The 21,255-nt window shown below is 40.5% G+C and overlaps 1 protein-coding gene across 2 annotated transcripts; it reads left to right on the plus strand.

The window, feature by feature from the left end:
- The first annotated feature begins 3,212 nt into the window (after nt 1–3,212).
- Nucleotides 3,213–20,692, plus strand: tie1 (tyrosine kinase with immunoglobulin-like and EGF-like domains 1). 2 transcript variants are annotated; one of them, XM_079158677.1, is made up of 24 exons: nt 3,213–3,332; nt 4,362–4,658; nt 4,814–4,924; nt 5,089–5,244; nt 6,425–6,556; nt 7,268–7,408; nt 7,538–7,666; nt 8,215–8,360; nt 9,090–9,234; nt 9,383–9,541; nt 9,854–9,994; nt 11,479–11,781; nt 12,341–12,631; nt 13,115–13,308; nt 13,434–13,580; nt 13,690–13,753; nt 13,899–14,009; nt 16,538–16,728; nt 16,946–17,059; nt 17,677–17,747; nt 18,688–18,728; nt 18,859–18,955; nt 19,049–19,148; nt 19,667–20,692. In XM_079158677.1, the coding sequence occupies exons 1-24, from the start codon at nt 3,269–3,271 to the stop codon at nt 19,736–19,738; spliced, it is 3,417 nt and encodes a 1,138-aa protein (XP_079014803.1). In that variant the 5' UTR covers nt 3,213–3,268; the 3' UTR covers nt 19,739–20,692. The 2 variants fall into 2 exon arrangements, with proteins under 2 accessions (XP_079014803.1, XP_079014804.1); XM_079158678.1 differs by lacking the exon at nt 11,479–11,781.
- The last annotated feature ends 563 nt before the right edge of the window (nt 20,693–21,255 follow it).

Genomic DNA, 21,255 nt, shown 5'->3' on the forward strand with positions numbered 1-21,255 from the left:
GGGTCATTCTCAATCCCCTACGAATGGCACTCAACTCATTACCAACTTGTTCTGACTCCCAATGTGTCAAATACCGCAGCTTGGTCAGTATTATTTGACGCGTTGGGGTGAGAACGTCTTTGGATTGCATAGTGGCTACAGTCAGAAATGCAGGTCTTTGGCCCAACTCCAGTGGAAAATGGAGCTTGGAAGATAGTGTGGCAGTTTGCCACCATGTAGTGTTGGATTTCTCCTTGCTTTTAAAAACACATTCAAAACCTCCTTAGACATAATACTGACATTATCAAGGCTTTAGAGCACTTTGTCTTTGCGGAAATCCCACTTTCTAAGACGGGGTTCTTTAACTACCAAAAATGCTCACACACATAATGTATCTTAAAATCTGTGGCTGTATCTATGTGTCTTTCATCATCTTTACCCTATCGCTTAAAACACGTTTCTCTCACACACACACACACACACAAACATTCATGTAATCACACTCTCAAGTGAACACTTACACATGATTTGTGTCTTTCATGGTCTCCATGATCCTTGGGAAGGGTTCCTTTATCAGACAACATGAGGTATGTTGGGATGGAGGAGGTCAGGGGTTTGTAAGTGCAGTTTGGGAGGAATTGAGGGGGGAATTAAGGGGCCTAAGAGGTGTGAGTGACACCCTTGCTTAGGCTCCCAGGGCCCAGCAGGATCAGTGCGTGTGGAGCCGGGCCAGATCGCCACACAATGAGAGGAAATGGGAATTTAATACAAACTTTCTCACAAAGTCTCAGAGACCTCCCGCCTCTGTTGCCGGTCTCACTTCCAGACACCCCCAACTTTGCCATCACCACCTCCACTACAACCACAACATAATGTCAGAAGCAACTAAGACACACTTGGGAGCGTGCTGCTGTAACATTTTGACACAATTTAGGTGATATTTCCCGACAATTACTTGTCAAAATGGAATTTGTGAATAATGATGCTCAAGAATAGGAACCTAAAATATTCCAGTCAAGCTTAGACGCAAGCAAGGTGTTACATTTTAATACCATACACAGCTAGCTGGTTGCATGACCCAACCCATTGTCACCAAAATGTGTGATAGCATTGTTTTTACATTACATTGTGGATTTACACACTTCATAATTACTGCAGGGCAACAAAGACTTTTGTATACAATGGCTAATGTCGCAGAAGCACAGAGTGTCCTCCACCCTGCAGAATAATTTCCTTTACTTATATACACATGCATGGGCACACACACACAATACTCTATATACATACACTATATAGTTTCACATCAATGCACCATCACATCTGAACGCTCATGCACATATACATACACACACTCACACAAAACCACCCCTGGTTTCTGGCTCCTGATAGTCTTAATCCAGCCAGAGTGTCTGTGTTGACCCGGCCTTTGGTCTTTTTCCTTTTGGCTTCCAATAGAGGCTCCATTAAGTTGTGTGGGCAGCATGCAGCACTTTTCAATCTTTTCTCTATTTGCACTCCTTCCTTTGCGCTCCTCCTCATTTGATTCCTTAAACTTTAATCCCAGAGTCTACAACATTCTGCAAAACCTGCAATAATTCTATCAGAAAATAGCTTTAATTCAAGACTAGTTTTAAAATACACTTTGTTGCTTGCAGTTTTATTATAAACGTTTGGCTACACTACATAAGCATGCTGCAACCAGAACTGTGCAGTTAGCAGTCTGCTCTTGACAGTTTCATTGTTCTCACTGTTAAGCCCATTCCTGTCAGTGAGAGTTTTTGAAGTGAGAGAGGAAATAAGATGTTCTTTTAAAAGAAATTGTTCTGGCTTCTGAGCTACACAGGTCACACTAACAGGTTAAAGGGACCATATATATGTCTGAGCCAAGACCCTTTGTTTGCAAAAAGTCAAAATGGAAACACTGTGCTTTGTAGACGAAACAGCTCCAACGTGGGTACCCATTTCGGTTTTAATTTGATCTCTTTTTACCTCAGCTAATTGAACCAGCAGGGCGTGTCCTTTAATCATGGTTTTCAGTGTATCTTTCATGCACTATTTGACATTATTTTCTTTTTCATAATAGACATCAATGTCCCCACACTTTCCAAATAATTATATTACTTTATTCTGTGTTAATATGATAATTAAGCATACAATAGAATATTCTTTGCAGGCTAAAGAAATCCATGTGAGCTCTTGAAATCGAAAACAGGATATCTTAAACAATAAGAAGTTGAGTCAACTTCAAGTCGATTGTCTGAAGCCGCAAGGAAATGTAAAGAAAACATCAAATCAGTCCACAGTTTTTGCAGAGAAAATGAGAAAAGGCGTGTGCAGTTTTTCCAACTGGATGTTTCAAAGTGAGACAGTGCAGCACTTTTCTAAGATTGGGCCAGAAATGGCAGAATAGACACAACAAGCATATTGTTCAAAATGTCCTCATGCTGACTGATTTTAACAGTGAGGGAAGAGGGGAGGCTGACCCACCAACTCATTGAAGTGAAAGAACAAAGCTGTTGCATTTGGCAAAACATGATACCTGCTGCTGCTGCATTTGGTGTTTTACAATGTCTTAACAAAGAAAACCAGGGCAGCAATAAAATACAATGTCAGCTAGTGTCGATATTAGCCACAAAAAAATCATATAAACTATCAAGTAGTATAAAAACGTATATCTTTAAATTTGACATTCGCAAAAATCCTGGTGCTTCACGAAACATTGTACACTCCATGTTTCTTACAACACATAACTAAAATAGTCCTGTGACAGAAATACAAAGAAATAAAAATAAAAATATTACAATAACATTTTAGCCAATATAGTTAATACTATCCTATCGAAAAATATAGTATAATTTCACTGTTTAAACTGTGTAATATTTTACAGAATCAATTGTATGCATAGATAATCATGGTGGTTGGCATTGTATTAAAACATCAAGCGACGAAGTTTAAACTCATGAGCAGCATTAATCGGATCGGGGAGGTCTGGAGCGCCAGCAGTCCTCCGCTGTCTGGTGACGCTCTTCCTTCCTTCCCCACCCAGAGAAAGCTGAGCTTTACCGAAGGTCCAACTCTGTACTTATGGTGACGGGCCGTGCTACTATCTCTGAAAGCTATACTGGACCGCTGTAGTTATTGCCGAAGAGATTTTATACCTGAACTGGACGTCTGGTTGATTCGCTAAGTTATGCGTAAAAAGGCGCACCACTCGTCGTGCTGCAGCGTCACCGTTTTGGATGTACATCTCTCCCTGTAAAAACGATTTAGTAACGACAACTTTTTCCTAATGAGGATTATAAATACCATGAGGATTTTTTGGGTGTTTGTATTGTGCTTCCTTGATTTATCAGGTAAGTGGGAACTTATTTTAAGGCTGTTTGGGTAGCTCTTAAACGGAGCAAAAATATCAAAGTCCTCATTTATTTTCGTTATGTATATTAAGAAATAACAATTCCCCACTTAAGTCTACACTTATTGCTTGTTTATTCATTTGATAATTCATTAAAGTCATAAATACCCTCAGAATGTAGAGTGTGGATGTCTGAACCCTTTGGGAAAACAGGAGCTCATCCATGTTTCCTGTCATTGTTCTGTGGATCTGGGCTTAAATACCAGGGAGAAGGAATGCTGGACAAACTGACATTATTGGGTTTGGCTTTTTTTTCAAATAATCACATTCCTTTTTTTGTTTTTGTAAATGCGGGCAGTTTCTCAATCTCAGATGTCAGTGTGTAAGATGTTGCAAGTCAAAGAGTCACTTTTATAATGAATAGACTATGACTATGAGATTCACAACATACTGGTTTTGTACAGCACTTTATGTGTTTAGATGGTTTGCAGCAGGATGTTGCATAAACTGTGTCAGGTGTATTCAAATAAGTTAATGACATTCTACATCAGACAAACTGTTTACTTATTTGGTCTAGAACATGTTCCAAACTGATGTTATTCAGTTGAGTTAAATTTAATCTTAGAAACAGGATTATTATCAGAATACTATAATTTCTATTAAATCAGATATTTTAATGAAATTGAGTTGAACTGTGCTAAAAAATGAAGATTGAGCAGTAACAAATCACTTTGTAGAGATGCTGAGACATGCAGATGTGACTATGATTTCTGAACTGACTGAACAATATATATATATATATATATATATATATATTGGTTTAATTGAGTTTTGCACTCCTGTTTTATGTTACACCTGCAATAAAAAAACATGAGGCTAGTTATGGGTCTTCTTCTGAAAAGATCAAATTGTCCATTTATTTGCCGAAATAAGAGAAAATGCTTGTTGCTTAATCCCTTCACTCAAAAGGTTTGTGAATCGTAGTAGTCTCATCAAGTTAAACTTCTTGTGACTATGCTCTGTTCTGTAGATGCTGTGATCGACTTGACAATGATATCCACAGCGGAGGCCACCAATGTCAATCACTTCTCCATCTCTTGTATCAACGGAGAGCGCAGCCCTTCCCAGGTTGAGCTGGACATCAAGAAAGACAATAAAATCCTCATATTCCCCAAAAAGCCACATTTTAAAGTGCATAAGCCCAGGAACAAGGAGGCAGTGGCCAGAGACTTCCGTGATCTGGATCATATCGGCATCTTCTACTGTGAATCCACTCAGGAAGTTCCCCCACTTGAGACGACCACCATGATCAATAATTTTGGCAGAGGTGGGTTCAGACTTCTTTCAGAAGTTTTATGAGAGTTTTAACTGACCAAACAAACTATGACTGGATTATTTATCCTCTACTGTTTTCTTAACCATCCAGTTTGGATGGTTTGTTAGGTTTGGATCATAACCGTGTGTATCTGTTTTCCTTTATAGCAAATTTTGTCCCAACTCACCTTACACTTACTGCTAACAAAGGAGAGACAGTTCACCTCAGCATGCAGCTATTTAGCTCCCAAAAGAGAGATGTGACCTGGAAGTACAATGGTAAGCCATCCTACACAACTCAAGAGAGACAGGAAATGTGATGTGCAATAAGAAGCCATTTACTCCCTTTATATCTATTGCAAATAAGGATAGAAGACTACAGTACTTTTTTAACACATTGAAAATGATGGCCTCAATGTTGTTGTTTTTCGTGTTTCATGTAGGAAACTACTATTATATGACTCACTGGAACGACATGATCAATCGTACAGCGATACTCACTGTGGAGAATGCAGCTTTTGCCAATCAAGGCATCTACAGTGCCAGCTACGTGGGAGACATCCCCCTTCAGGGCGCGTGGATGAGGCTCATTGTCAGAGGTTTGTTGAGTCAAAAACACATACACAGAAATTTGCACGCATCAGGATCAGATTGTGTCAAGGCTTTTGCAACATCAACGACTCTATTAAATATAGATTCATCATACAGCTCACAAAAAGATCTGTAAATGAACATTAAAAAGGAAGTTTTGTGGTTGAAGAAGAAGCTTAAATGGCCTTCAATAAAAGCAGACAAGAGTGATGACACCACAGAAACATTTGGGTTGTGTCTCATAATGAATGAATGAATTCAAAAAGACTGATAAGTAAATCCTGAAACTCTGAGAAGTCACTGCGCTTGACCACAAAATAGTCAAGCACCTAACCACCTGTATAACCACAAATTGTTGTTTTTACACTGTATGGATTAAACACGAGATACCTCGTTTCCAGTCTTTATGCTAAGCTAACAAGCTTTTATTTTTTAATTGACGGACACATGAGAATGGTATCAAACTCTCAGCAAGAAGGCAAATAAACACATTTGCCCATATGTGGAAGTATACCTTTTTAACAGCAGCAAGTTGGTTTTGAGCTTAGTGAATTAAAGCCTGCACTTGACATGTATTTCATTGAGACAGCATGTGTTAGTTTCATTTCCTGTAGCTCAGTGTTGTAAAGAGACTTCAGTACTATCAACACCATCTCCACCTGCTCTGCTTTGAGATTCCCCTCTACCTTCTCTCTTTCTGTCCACCAGATGCAATGGATTTTTTTTCGGCTCATATTACTACATGATTCAATGTCTTTACTATTTCCTTAGATTTGTATCGTGAATATATAATCTAGGCAGGCGGTCTGTGCTTAATTCAATTCAATTTATTTTGTATAGCCCCAAATCACAAATTTGCCTCAGAGGGCATTACAGTCTGTACAACATACGACATCCTCTGTCTCTGTCCTCGCAACAGGAAACAAAGGAAGACACCTTAGGGAGAGCAACAGAACATCTGTCCAAAATACAATGCAAATCAGAAATCACATCTAAATGTCTGCATTCTCTAAGATTATCCATAGCTGCACTCAGAAAATTATGCAAGGACTTAAAGCTGAAACTAGAATTGTGCAGGCACATTAAAAACAAACTGATCACATATTGAAGGAGGACATAACATATATGGATTTTGCACATCACACTTTCAACATGTTTTTAAGGAAAGAAAACTTGTTTTCTCTGTAGATTGTCCCGGTAAGAAGTGGGGTCCTAACTGTGACAAGGACTGTCCCGAGTGTCTCAACGGCGGAGTTTGTCATGATGTCGACGGAGACTGTATCTGTCCTCCAGGATTCATGGGAACACGGTGTGAGACAGGTTTGTAGTGTACTTAATACGGTACAATACTGTATATACAGTAGGTGTGTAAATGGTAGAGAGACACACTGATAGAGAGTAAGAGAGAGAGTATGGGTATACAATCAGATTCGTTTTTACTGTTGTCATTAGCTAAATGCTAATGTCAGCATGCTTAGATGTTCTCAATGACAATGCAAGCATGTTGATGATTGGTTCCTGTTCACCGTATTTTAACTTGTAAACCATAAACCAAAGGTAATTGTTTAACAATAATATAAAATGTAATACTAATACTAGGTCAAAACAACCCGTTGTCATGGATTTGATTGGTGACCCAATGGTGTCCTAGACATAGGTGCTAGGTTAAGTTCATCCACTATTGCATCTGTGCTATATTGATCCAAATTGGGGTAAATTTTGACCCAGTGATTTTATTGTGTGTGTGTGTGTGTGTGTGTTGAGCAGTTAAGTAAGGAGACTACATTGCATTTGAATGGCAGACATTAGATCAATATCACATCGACACAGCGTTTTGGTTAGGACTGTGCCTAAACAGCTTTTCTTCTAACAATGAAATCAAACTATAAAAATCAAATATTTGGGTTACTGGCAGACTAGTTACTCTGTTCTCTGGGGTGTTTTGCAAGGCAGGTTGAGGCATGATATAGCAAATCTCAAGGAATTTAAATAAACACATTTGTGAATTTGTCTTTCTCTGATGGTTTGCAGCCTGCAGAGAAGGAATGTTTGGCCGAAACTGCCAGGAGTCATGTGGCTCCGAGCTGAACTGCAAGGGGCTTCGATTCTGCCTACCAGACCCTTATGGCTGCTCCTGCGCCAGCGGCTGGTTTGGGAGCCGCTGTGAGAAGGGTGAGCACTGCATCACTTAACTGTGTTCCCGTATTTTTAATTAAATTAATATGCACATGGTTTAATAACATGTTTTTACCGTTTTGTGTGTCATACCGTGCAGTATAGCTTTCTGTTTTCTATTTTCAGACTGCGATAATGACATGTATGGACCAGACTGCAGCCTGAGCTGTAAATGCCAGAATGGAGGAGTTTGCAACCGTTTCAGTGGATGCCAGTGTCCCACGGGGTGGAGAGGACAGAACTGTGAGAAGTCAGGTATCCTCACACCATATTTATCCCTCTTTTATTCTGTATCTTCGTTTAGGTCAGGCTCCTCTGTGGAATGATATTGATTACATTGCTACTATGTATATATTCTTTCGCCTCATCACTGCAAAGTATATTTCCATTCTCATTATCCCGCTCACCGAATACCACCACCTTCTTCCTCATCACAACAGCAAAGATTTGTGAACATGCACAAGTTACAAAACGTATAAAACACAGTCGGATTACGTGCAGTTTAATTAATCCTTTTTACCAAAAATGCTGGCTTCATCAGGGTTTATGACAAAACCCCAATGAAACCCTTTCCGGTGAAATGGTTCAATTAAATTGCTTGTAATCCTTGAGTCTGCAACCATTTTGTTTCCTTATTTTGAAGTTTTGAAGCTTTAACTACTGTAGCTGTGGGCAGGCTTTATTCTCTAGGAAATAACGTTTTTGAAATACGCTGCTGCTTTTGCAAAAAAAGAAAAAATGTCTCTGTCACTATCTACATTGTCTCTTGTCAACCTCTGTTCCATGCCTCTCTCCATTTTCAGACCGGGCTCCCCAGATCTTGGATTTGGATAGCAATTTGGAGTGGAATCTGAACTCCAGCCCCAAGATCTTTTGTTCAGCTACAGGCAACCCTCTGCCCAGCCACAACAGCATTGAGCTGCGAAAGTTGGACAGCACTGTGCTCAAGGTAGAAAGACTCCTGCCAAGAAGGCTTTCAGTAAGCCTGAATTAAAATAAAGCAAATGCACAGCTTGTATCAAGTTTAAGTCGAGGTAGTCAGGTAGAGATTACATACAAGGCCTCACAGGGAGAGGGTGATCTCGTACAGCGGTTCCCAACGTGGTCAGGACGGGCTGTGGTTGCTGCAAGATTTATTATATTGGGCATTTTTCAATAATGTTTCACCATTTTAAAAAAGTCAGCAACATCTGCATTTCTGTTTGTGTACAGATTAAACAAAAACAATGTTATTTACTGTTGTAAGATTACTGTTGCTTCCCTGTCTTTTTGCTAAGCTAAGGTAATCACCTCCTGGTTCTAGCTCCATGCTTAACTGGTGCTGTGACGTTAGATAAAGAATTAAGTTTAATTGTACTGCGCCTTTAAGATTGGGCTGATGATTACAAGGTTGAATCAAGTTCAGAGGAAGTCAACAACACAATAGCCTGACCAGATAAGGCAATATCACTTTACAGTGCAGCAGTTACCACGTGTTGCCTATAAGTGACATGTACAATTTCTTTGTTTTTCTTTCTGTGTTTTTTCCTTGGTAATGGAAACATTCTGATAAAGCGTTGTACGACCACTTCACACAAGAACAAAGAAAGTTCTCAGACTTAAAAATAAGCACAAGAAATGTAAATGTGGTTTTCATCTTGCATTGCATTATATTGTATGTTATGCGTTTTACTCTCAGGCTTCTCGGACTGTTATGGACTCGAATAAGAGTACAGCCCTGTTTGAAATCCCTCGTCTGACTGCTCAACAAGGGGGGTTGTGGGAGTGCAGGGTGTCCACTAATGGAGGCCAGGACTCCCGCAAGTTCAACCTCACCATTAAAGGTCTGTGCGTGTGGTTCCTTTTAAGAAATATGTGAAGTAATAAACAGAGAGGAAAATCGATTGTTTGGTGACCATTTCCTGTAAGCAGGCACATCACATGTGAGCAACAAAGATCTACATTTTGAAATCGTTTCCTGTGTCTACTCAGAGCCCCCTGTTCCCACTACTGCTCCCAAACTGCTGGAAAAAAGGAGTAAGCAGCTGCTGGTGATGCCTGTGGACTCCCACAGAGGAGATGGGCCCATCGTCTCAACCAGGCTCCTTTACAAGCCTGTGGAGAACGGAGACTCGTGGTCCTCCATCATAGGTAGGATATCATTTCAAAGTAATACTGCGTAAATGGAAATACTGGCCTTGACAAACCAAAATAAATAAAACTTTTTTATAAGAAACACCCTAATCATGTTTGCTCTACAATGCACTGCAGGTTAAGGGTATTATACTCGGTTCAAGTGCCCTGCTGTTTTTTTATACTTATCATTTAACAAACAAAAATATGTGTAATTTTAAATGTCTATCATGTGTGTTTATTATACTATGTATGTTTTAAGCTAAATGTTAAATAGATTACCCATACACTGTTACGTTAACAGCATTTCCTACGTCCACATTCTTTCAGTTTATAGTGACAAAGAGCCGATCACGCTGATGAACCTGGAGCCTTCAACGCGGTACCGTGTCCGTGTCCAGCTGAGTCGTCCTGGGGAAGGTGGAGAGGGGGCCCCGGGGCCAGAAGCCATCATGGAGACTGATTGTCCTGGTAAGACCCACCGATAACTGGGATCACATACATACTGAACATAAGTATATTTATCTGGAAATCTTGCTTGTGAACAAATGTCTACAGTCTGAACCACGGAACTTCAGCAAGCACAACTATCTTCTGTATGGTTAGACTAATAGTGCTTTTCCCAGACATTAAGTCGCCAGTTGTCTTTTCCCCAGTGAGCAAATCTGTCCGGATGACTCGAGTAAGGGACAAAAGATACCAATGGACTGAAATGATCCGTGGGCACTTCTTTGCTAAAAATAAAATGAAGTTCCTGTGGGATCACAACTATAATAACAAAAAGCAAACCTTTGTCATCAGTCAGCCAGGAATCACAAAATGAATCAGGAAAAGCAAGAAACTGCTTTCAAGTGGCAGAGTCAATGATTTAATTCCTCAATGGTGGAGAGGGAGAGAGCATATCCGAGTGTGAGCACAGAAAAGATCAAGGAAACTAGCTGAAATGGAAAAATTATTGTTTTGGATTGTCATAGTTTCAAAGTTCTGTTGAATTTTTGGCCATATGTAGTTAGATCCATGTGTGAAATGGACACATTTTATTTGTTACAAGGGAACATTATTCGCTTACACAAGCACAAACTATTTGTATGACTCGTATGCCTTTGGGAAGTACCACAGAACAGTTTAAGATTATGCAAAATGGAGTGAGAAGTCATATTTAAAATCTCAAGCCACTTGATTACATTACAGGTCGCTGTGGCCTGCAATATTCTGTACAATTGGCTCATGCAGGTTGTAGGTTCATCACAGAGCCAACAGTGTCCCAATTCCATTACTACAAACTAATTGTATACAGTATAGACTAATCTTTATATTGTACGATACTGTTTTTGCAGTTAGTATACACAAAATCAACATTTTTTATGTTTTATGTTTCATTCCAAAAGTAAATAATAAAATACTTGTGCAGTTTGACATCAGTTACCTTTTCAAGCTGGGAGCTCTTCAGTTTCCTTTGTGCAATGCATTGTGGAAAAATAGTGTATATCCCTATACACTTACAGCACACTCAAAAAGCAAGGATTTTAGTTTGTGTATTGACTGTCCTTCATTTTGTAACTTTTCCCAGGTAAACACAAAACCTGCTTAGAATTAGTATGTAGTTTGGATTTGGGGCACAGTCATGCAAACACATTAAGATCTCCAATCAAACTGCATGTCTTTGGACTTTGGGGGGAAACCAGAGCACCTTTACAAAACCCACACGAACCATGGGTTTAACTTCACAAAGGAGTGGAGGCATATATTTAAACTTTAGAGCTAGTCCTTGTTGTGAGCCAACAGTCCTAACTCCTGTACGGCAGCCACTTGATATATAAATTGAGGTAATCGTCCACTTCACTTCGAAATACTTTACCTGTCCCTCAAGGGGCAATTTTCGGGAACCGTGACTAAAATAATGAGAGAAATTCTCAAGGAGCTGTCAGCTCATACTGTGTTCTCTGTCGCTGCAGAGCCCACAGTTCAACCTGAGATTGACATCAGCTCGGTGGAAGGCCGCAATGCCACTGTACGTTGGCGACTGCCCGCCAACAATGGCGTTAATGCTGGCACAGCCAGTGGTTTTTTAGTGCAGCTCTTCGGCCCTCCACCCTTCAGTGAGAAACTACTGGAGGAGACCACCCTGCTCACTGTGCTCTCCACAAAGTTCCACAACATGAAGTACCAGCAAGACTACACCGTGGTGGTGCGCCTCATCAACTGTGGCAGCCTGGGACCGCCCTCTAAACCCTACCACTTCCGCATCAACAGCCAGGGTAACTAGAAACTCTGCTGTTAATAAGCTGCAAGGAAGACTCCTTCTAAATGTTGCAGAAGTATCAATGCAGTTGATAATGCATTTACAGGGGTTTGAGGCTAAAGAAGAGGTCCAACACAATATATAGTGTGTTAAAGGCCCACTCGTATTTAGTTTTAATGGTAAATAAAACTTAAATAAATGGGATGATAAGAGCTTCTTAAATGTGCTTTAAACCCTCAGGAAAAGAGTACAGTTGGTGCTTGCTGGTTGCTTGGTGACTCTCTCCCTGCCCACAAACTTTAATTGAGTTGAGGATGAGTTTAGCAGCTGATAGGTACAGTAGGTGTTGAGGAATAATCCAGTTTAGTTAGCAATCAGTGGAGATCAACAAGTTAGAAAAAGATCAATCCGACAGAACTGCAACGAATGCGGTTTAACCCTTATCTTTGGTATGAAAGCTTTCCCAGAGCACCAACGAGTAAAAGCCTGTGATTGTAACATACATTTTATTTAGAATATAGTTTTACAGAATCCCTGTTGATTTCCCGAACTATAATAATCTCTGTGTGTCTCAGGTCCGTCATCCCCACGCAACATCCAGGCCCTGCCCTTGTCCATGTCAGCCATCCAGGTGAGATGGCAGCCCCCTGAAGATCCCAATGGAGGCATCATCAAGTACATCATAGAGTACCAACCAGTTGGCCAAGGGAAGCCGCACCCTTGGGTGGACACAGACGATGGAAACAAGACCACCAAAGATGTGACAGCACTCAACGGCAGCACGCTCTACCAGTTCAGAGTGAGGGCTTTCTCCAAAGTGCCGGGAGAGTGGAGCAAGATTGTTCAGGCGATGACTCAAGGGGATGGTGAGTAGGAAGTTATTGTCTGCTCACCCACCTTTATCCACCATTACTACAATTGACATGTGGATATTGTTTAGTAAAGTAAGCTTAAGAGTAAGCCTTGTTGTCAGCTTTTCCTTTCTGGAAATAAAATGTGAATTACTGGATTACCAGAGTGAATGAATAATCCAGCGTACTGACATAAATCAAGGCCTTTTTATAGCTTCTTGGACATACATTTATTTCCTCAATCAATCAAGCTAAAAGTAGCTCTCAGTGGAACATTTCTGCACTACTGTACTTGTGGCTAATATTGGGCTTTTCCCGGGTGGCGTTGAACGGGGACCACCCACACAGGGGGAGGGTTCTACTCAGAATAAAAATGCATTGACAGTCTATTTATCTTCACTGTCTGAAGATCATCTCCATCTCCCTATTTGGTTTTTCTCTCCATCTTCCATCCTGCCCCTCTGTCCCTCTCTATTTCTTTCACTCTGCCAAAAAAAGGCCTTCAGAGTTTAACCCCGACCACCCAGGGTGTGGCTGGGAGGCCTGTTGGGGACAATTACCAGCTGTTGGTGGCAGTGGTGGGCTCGGTAACTGTCACCTGTGTAACTATCCTGCTGGCGCTGTTGGCTCTCTTCTTCATCCGCAAGACGCTGCTCAACCGTCGGCGCACGTTCACCTACCAGTCTGGATCGGTAAGGATCCAAATTTTGAGTTTTGGTTGACATCGTATCTGAAATGTATTTTGAGAAAAGCCTACTTTCAAGCACTTTGATATGTTTGTATTTATCGCAGAGCTTAAGACTGTTTATACCCCCAGGGTGAGGAGACTATTCTGCAGTTTAACTCAGGAACACTGACCCTGACACGGAGGCCAAAACCGACACCAGAGCCCCTAACTTATCCAATCCTGGAGTGGGAGGACATAAAGTTTGAAGATGTCATTGGAGAGGGCAACTTTGGCCAGGTCTTTAAGCTCTTAATGTACTTTCTGAATGTTTTAAATCTTTCTCCTCTGGTTGACATCCTTTATTCACTTGGGTAAACATTTAAGCTAACAACAGTCTCAAAACCAGGTAATCAAAGCCATGATCAAGAAGGATGGCAACAAAATGAGCGCAGCCATCAAGATGCTGAAAGGTACCTTTGGCTCACATTCATGCAAGCACGCTCAAATATATCGATATATTGCACAATGCATCACACACAAAAACACACCAAAGCCGCTTGAGCTGCTTTGCTTGCATTTCGTCTAATGATGCTTTTCATGCTGATCTTCCTGCAGAGTTTGCCTCAGAGAATGACCACCGAGACTTTGCAGGGGAGCTGGAGGTGCTGTGTAAACTAGGCCAGCATCCCAACATCATCAACCTGATAGGAGCCTGCGAGAACAGAGGTGAGTGAGCAACACCTAGTGGCTTTTATGGATATTGATGAGCTTTCGAGTTATGGCTTTTGAAGAAATACCGATGGTTATGACGACAAGGCTGTTAAGAAGACTGTAAGATGAAGACTGTATGTGAGTTACCTTCACTTGCTTATCTGGTGTCTAGACCTTACAAATTCTGTGAAATATATATTCCTTTTTCATTTGGTGGACACTGTCCACATTTTAGTGGCGAGCTGTATGACGAGATCCAATATATCTATGTAGTATATACAGTATATAAATTATGTAATATGCTACAGCAGAAACAAGTTATGGTATAACTTTATTAATCATGACCCAATTCAAGGTCCACTTACGAGCTTTCTCTGGAGCATTCAATCATAACACAGTCTTTATCTGTGGGTGGAGTTTGTTCAATTAGTATGGAGATGATCCATTGTGATTGATATCTGAGCTCAGTGTTATGATTTCATCTATAGCACTTTAAGCTATGTCTTGCCTGATGTGTATATTATTAATATATTGGATTATGTATTGCTAAATATATTTGCAGACTTTCCAATCTAAATTAATTTGCCGATACATTTTTATTCAAGAGCTGGCAGTATTGATTTTTCAAAGGACTGATTTATCCTGATGTACTAGTCGGTGTCTTGCAGACAATGTCCTGACCAAATCCTACTTCTATCTATCCTGATTCGACTAATTGTACCCCTGTATCTAGTACTGTAAAGGAAGTGGTTTAATTCTTCTTGCTTGAGATCCAAACAGATACTCCTATCTGATCATCTGTCATCTGCACCTGGAAAGCACCAGAATGTATCCAAGCTAAATAATCCTGGCCTGCCAGAGGCATTTTGCACTTTTGCTTCACATCTGTTTGATTTGTCCATGTGCTTCACAAGCACACTGCTGTGCCATGTATTTATGTATTTGTATAAGGTTACCTTGGCCCCAGTTCTTACCATGGAGTATCGGTTTCCCATCGCTACAGCCCATGGCTTCTACATCGAATAATTGAATTGCTTTTGTTTGATCAAAGATTGAAAACATATGGGGGAGGAAGTGTAGTGTGGAAAGTACATCAGTGAGAGGACATTACAATACCAAATCAGCCTTGAAACATAAACATTCTAATTCCGTGTGTCTCCCCACCGGTTTCACTTTCTCTCAGCACTTCAATCTACAAACCTTCACTCTACTGTGTTTACATCTGTTGTTTAACTCAGGTTCACCTCCGTTATTCAGTGATAAGAGTACAACAATACATATTCACTGTAATAATAAAACCTCATTCTTACCTATTGAAACTTACAATGTTAAAAAAAAAAGTTTAAAATGTCCAACAAATCCTCCATTCGTGTCATTTTCTAGAACAGTTTTGGTCTTCCATGATTCAGCGGTTTGTTTACATGCCTCCTTAATACATGTTTTATTATTATTAATATTATGCAATTTGTAAATTGTAATCATTTTATACAATTTGGAAGCTTAACACAAACATATTCTATTACAGTATGTTAAAGACTGGCTTGGTGTTCAACCAGCGAACTGATTGTAAAATTGAGGAAAAGGGGAAGAAAGGATAGTTTTGGGGAAGAAGGGAGGGTGGAAAGCAGGCTGGAAGGTAAAGGTGGGAAAATAAAGAAGGAAAGAGATCAATAAGAAAGACATGCGTTCAGGGGTAAATGTTTCTTTGACATACAATTTGCATGTGTTCTTCCTGTGCTGCCTCTGTCTTTGCTCAAGTTGTTAATATGTCTTTTATTGCAACTTGAGAAAGTCACTGGCTTGGAGCGGTAGCACAAGCAGGTACTCAATTGCTGTTTTTGGCATTTTGGGAGTTTTTTTTGTTTCATGTTGAGCAAAGAAAATTGCTTTGGAAAGATGTTGCTGCAGGAAACACAGTATGTCCCGATTACCATAATCTCTTGTAGCTGAGAAGGAACATGATTGTATTATGTTCCAGTTCTTTAACCAGTGTGTCCATCGCCGCGCTATTCTTTCCTTCGACATATGGTATTAACTTATTGTGTTGGAACTCTCTCCGTTCCTGGTGAAACCCTTCCAACAAGCACAATTGCCTCATGACCCGTAGGAACTCCGGTTTTGGCGGGAAGCCGCCATCTATGAGCAAATCCTCAACCATCTGGTTGATCTCTCTGAGGATTTCATGAAAGGTCTGATTTACTTCTGTCTGTGTCAAGACAGAACTGTTGACGGCCAAGCCCCTTACCAGCTGTAGCTGGGTCTGTTCCCGGCCTATTGCACGGAGGCCATCCAAGCTCATAGTCAGAGTTTTTGGAGAGCTGAGCTTGTAGATGAAATGTTTATTAGCAGCAGCCTTAACTGTTTAAATCACCATGAGAGTGTCTTGTGATGTCAAATACATTATGTGTTGCCACAAAGGGAGTGAATCTCATACCAAGATATGAAACATCATAAAGGGACATCTATGGCACATTCATTAAGTGTCCTCTATATTACAGGATAACCTCCTCTTCCTCATGTTACTCTGTCTCTGTGTTCTCCAGGTTACCTGTACATAGCCATCGAATACGCTCCCTATGGTAACCTCCTAGACTTCCTGAGGAAGAGTCGAGTGTTGGAGACCGATCCCGCCTTTGCCAAGGAGCATGGCACTGCTTCCACCCTCACCTCCCAGCAGCTGCTGCAGTTCGCTGTAGACGTGGCAACTGGGATGCACTATTTAAGTGACAAACAGGTAGGAGGTGAAAGAGTGCATGTGTGTCGCTGCTTGTTTATTATTTTGTGTGGATGGGGGCAGTTTTCTTTCCTCAGTTTTTTATGTCTCTCATAAAAAGCATTCTTTTCAAACAAGCTCCGTGACAGAGGATGTTGATGAAGTCATTGAATAACTAAATAAAAAACATGTTAATTAAATAATGCCTCCTCTCTCGCCTCCCCTCTCTACGCACTAGTTCATCCACAGGGATTTGGCAGCCAGGAATGTTCTTGTAGGGGACAGCCTCGTGGCAAAGATAGCAGACTTTGGCCTGTCCCGGGGTGAGGAAGTTTACGTTAAAAAGACAATGGTGAGTGGCGGAGTCAAACGCAGTTGCACTTTTATTTTCAGAAAACAACCAACAGCCAGCAGAGGGCACTAGTTGTTTTAGTCATTTTGTACTCAATGTATTTCAGTGGATTATTGTTATTGACATCAGCTAAGAAGACTAATATCTTGTACAGATAAACTACAACAAGCGTTTACCAGTAGATATCTGCACATGATATAAATGTGTGACCCCACAGTGTTATATCTGTAGCCTGTCAGTACATTCATAGTCTGCTACATGATGGTTATTAATTCATTAATATGCCATTTTAAAAAAAGACTTAATTGTTTAACTAACAATTTCTTTTGAAGATTAATGATTTACTGCTAAGCTTTTCACTGGTACCACATCAATTTAAACAGCATCTGAAAGACTCTGATAACAGTGTGTAGTGATAGTACAGCAGTGAACTATATCGCCCTAAAAGGCCATGGACTTGTACAGTACTTGATATATTAACTAGATCTCCATCATCAACCTGTAGCACCAGAGTATTATATTATTAAATATATATTTTACTTCTTTTAATATTCATAATCAGACTCTTGATATGTCAACATAGCAGAAGGTTTTAAATGTCTTGTTTTTGCTTTCAGGGGAGGCTGCCTGTGCGCTGGATGGCCATTGAGTCCCTGAACTACAGCGTGTATACGACCAAGAGTGATGTGTGAGTGTACAGTCAACTCATCAGTTCAACCAATATCACTCCTGACTTTAGCTATTGCACTCACCTCAACAGGTGGAGTTTTTTTAAGGGAGGCAAAGCTCACAATGTTTGTCACACCGGAGCTTCAGTTACATATTACATACAAAATGCAAAACATATTCTGAGTGACATGGCAGGCTCCCTCTGGTCACTGGTGGAGTGATAATAGTTGTGTAAGTGTTGTGTAACTGATAAGCACAAGCAGGAAGCCTTGGGTACACCGTAGCAGACAGACTGAGACGTTGGTCTGTCAACTGGAGCCTATTTATACACGGTGGAGAACAGACGTCAAGAGTGGAGGACAGCTAACGGAAGAAGTGTGAAGGCTGCTGTAGGGTCAGAGAGAGTTGTGAACATCACTGAGAGAAACAGAGCCAATGAACAAGATCTGAGACAGAGTGAGAAGAGAAAAACAAAGACAAAGAAATAGACCGACGCCACAAGCAACACTTGTCTACACATATGATCTACCACACGGCATTGTGACATGTGAAACTAATGGCACTTCTCATAAATTTGTGTCACTAATCATATTGCAGTAACGAAGGTGGTTTCATGTTGTTTGAGACACTCGGTGGGTTCTTGTCTCTTTCCGCATTGATGTTGAGAAAAATCTGCATTATCATAAACTTCCTGAGCTTATTTATTTTTTTAAATGTTTAGCATTTCAAGCTTTATAATGCATTACTTTTACTGGATTCAAAATATGTATTAATTTACTGTATATGTAGATTAGCAAATATGCAATTATGCAGGTTTCTTTACAAAGTTTTAACCTTATATGATCAAGTCCGAAGTTAAAAAACATGTTCAGGTGTAACTCATAAAACTCATAAAACAATAACATTTTCTTCCCATGTTTACTTTAATAACATCTCTGTCCTTGCATTTTCTCTCCCAGGTGGTCTTTCGGTGTTCTCCTCTGGGAAATTGTAAGCTTAGGTAAGTAACCATACAGCCTGTGGTGGAAACATGACGGTGACAATCCTCACCATTGCTCGACCCACCATCAACATCAAAAAAGCATTGTCTGTCTTTCTTGTGTGTGTGTGTGTGTGTGTGTGTGTGTCAGGTGGCACACCATATTGTGGGATGACATGCGCTGAGCTTTATGAAAAACTGCCACAAGGCTTCAGGATGGAGAAACCCAAAAACTGCGATGATGAGGTGTAAGTATTCAGCATTCAGCTAATAATTAGCTTATGTTGTCTTTCTTTCCTCTCTGTTCTACCCGATTCATCAATGTCTATTTCTCTGTGCAGCTATGAGCTGATGAAACAGTGCTGGAGGGATCGGCCTTACGAGCGACCCCCCTTCTCTCAGGTTTCTGTCCAGCTCAACAGGATGCAGGAGGCCAGGAAGGTAATGCTGCATTCACACAGTCGGAAAATGTCCTGTTGTTAATACTTAGGAGTGGAGTGGAGGGTAGCTAACATCCCTCCAAGATAGCTACACCTAAAGTCATACAGACGTTTGTATAATTTTGTAATGCCATTTTCATGGCATACTATTGTCTTACATTTTTTTACGGCATTTTTTATGGTATCCTAAACTATGAGTTATTTATGGAATTTTTATGATATAATATATTATGACATTGTATGATTTACGGCATACTACAAATAGTCACATCAGATAATTGGAGATGTAGTCTCAAATAGCTATTTGGTTTGTCAAGTCACATATAGGGTGTTACTGTTGGAATTCATTTACACTGAGTTTGCAGTCATTTGGCACCAGTTTATTGACATTTCTCTAGTTCTTCTCTACGAGTGTGGTCTGTACACAATGACAACACAATGACATGAAGGGGTTATGAGGCTCCAGCATGATTTATGTTTTAAACTCTTTAAACACAACAGCTTCTATACATCTTCCAGGCTTATGTGAACATGGCTCTTTTTGAGAACTTCACCTACGCTGGGATAGACGCCACAGCCGAGGAGGCCTGACTACCAGCCCCCCCAGACCCTAGCATGCCACGTAGCCCCAATAGAAAGTCCCGAGGACGGTCGCCACGTTACTGCAACCCCCCTGCCACTCAACGTCATGACAGGAGGACCAGGCGCTCTACCAAAGCCACCCAGCTATAGATGGAGGACTGTGAAAGGACACTGTGTGGAGGTATCAGAGACATTAGGAGATGAAGAGTATTGCTAGGCCCTTGGATGGATAGATGTGATTGCTACCAACCTTTTGGGATACTGACCCCAATTACTACAAACCAGTCCCAGAAAAAAGACACAACATTGTACCTCTTACAGTTGCAAAAGTTACAATGCTGGACCCTTTTCTCTGACTGTTGAGGGGATGCAGCAAATAAGGAGCTATGTGACTTGCCGAAACACCACAGGGTCTGTGGGGTGTCGACATATGACTTTATTTTCACTCTATTGGTCTAAATGGAGATGGAATTTTTTTTTATGAAGATGATATTCAAAGGACACAAGGTGAATCACAAATATTCAAGTTCTCAGACTGTTAGAAAGTGATAAAGGAAACATATATTGAAGCACTTAAACCAGCCTCATTCATGCCATTGGTGTCTTTTACTGTTTGCCTATCACTGCCATGTGAATGTAACTACTACTGTATATATTTTGTCACAAGGATGTATCAAAGCCTCTTGTCAGAATGTAGTCAAAGATATAGGCCGACATAAATGCAACCATGGTAGATGCTCCATGTGTTGCATGCAAAGGTCCACCACAAGAGAAGTTGTTTTGAAAATGTTACTAATTCAGGGCAGATACTAGTCTGCCAGCTATCAACATTATAGTTTACCTTTAACACTATGCAACCTAACGCACTGTACGGTAATGTATCCATTGTATGAGAATGTACAGTATGTTTTCATTAACTGGTTCCTTGAATAAAGGTTTTGTGTGGTGACTGGACTCATCACCACATTGGTAGCTGTTCTATTAGCATAATTCCAGTTTTCAGTTATAAACTGCAGTTTCTGTGACACTAAGGATGTTGACGCTAGCAAAGATTATTGTGTTTTTGTTGTTGTTATTGTCGCTTGCCTGCTCAAAAGTGAGCAATGATGGGAAACCACAGGTCAGGCTGCTGGGGGCCAAAGGATCCTTTCAGAGTTCAGGAACACTGATACCCCTGCTGCACTGAGCTGATCTGTCACTGGGTTTCCTTCACTAACCAACCGCAGGCGCATAACTGTCTGTCAAACATGGTCTCAGTGGGCCAGCTTCCTGAGGACTCCCACACGACTATACAACAACACAAATGTGTAATAAGGGAACGAGACAAAAATTATTTCTGTCCCTTGTTTGAAAATGGGCTAAAAATGATTTCGAATATCAAGCACTCGCTCCAGAGGCATTACTGATACCCCATCTGTTACCTCAGCACGTTGTTACGTTATGAAAAGGCAAACATATCTGGCACAGAATTTTTTTTTTAAAAAGCAGGGAAAAGGTAATTATACTGGGAGGTTTGGTGTAAGATG

Source organism: Pholis gunnellus (genome assembly GCF_910591455.1).
Source record: "Pholis gunnellus genome assembly, chromosome: 4".
Taxonomy (NCBI): Eukaryota; Metazoa; Chordata; class Actinopteri; order Perciformes; family Pholidae; genus Pholis; species Pholis gunnellus.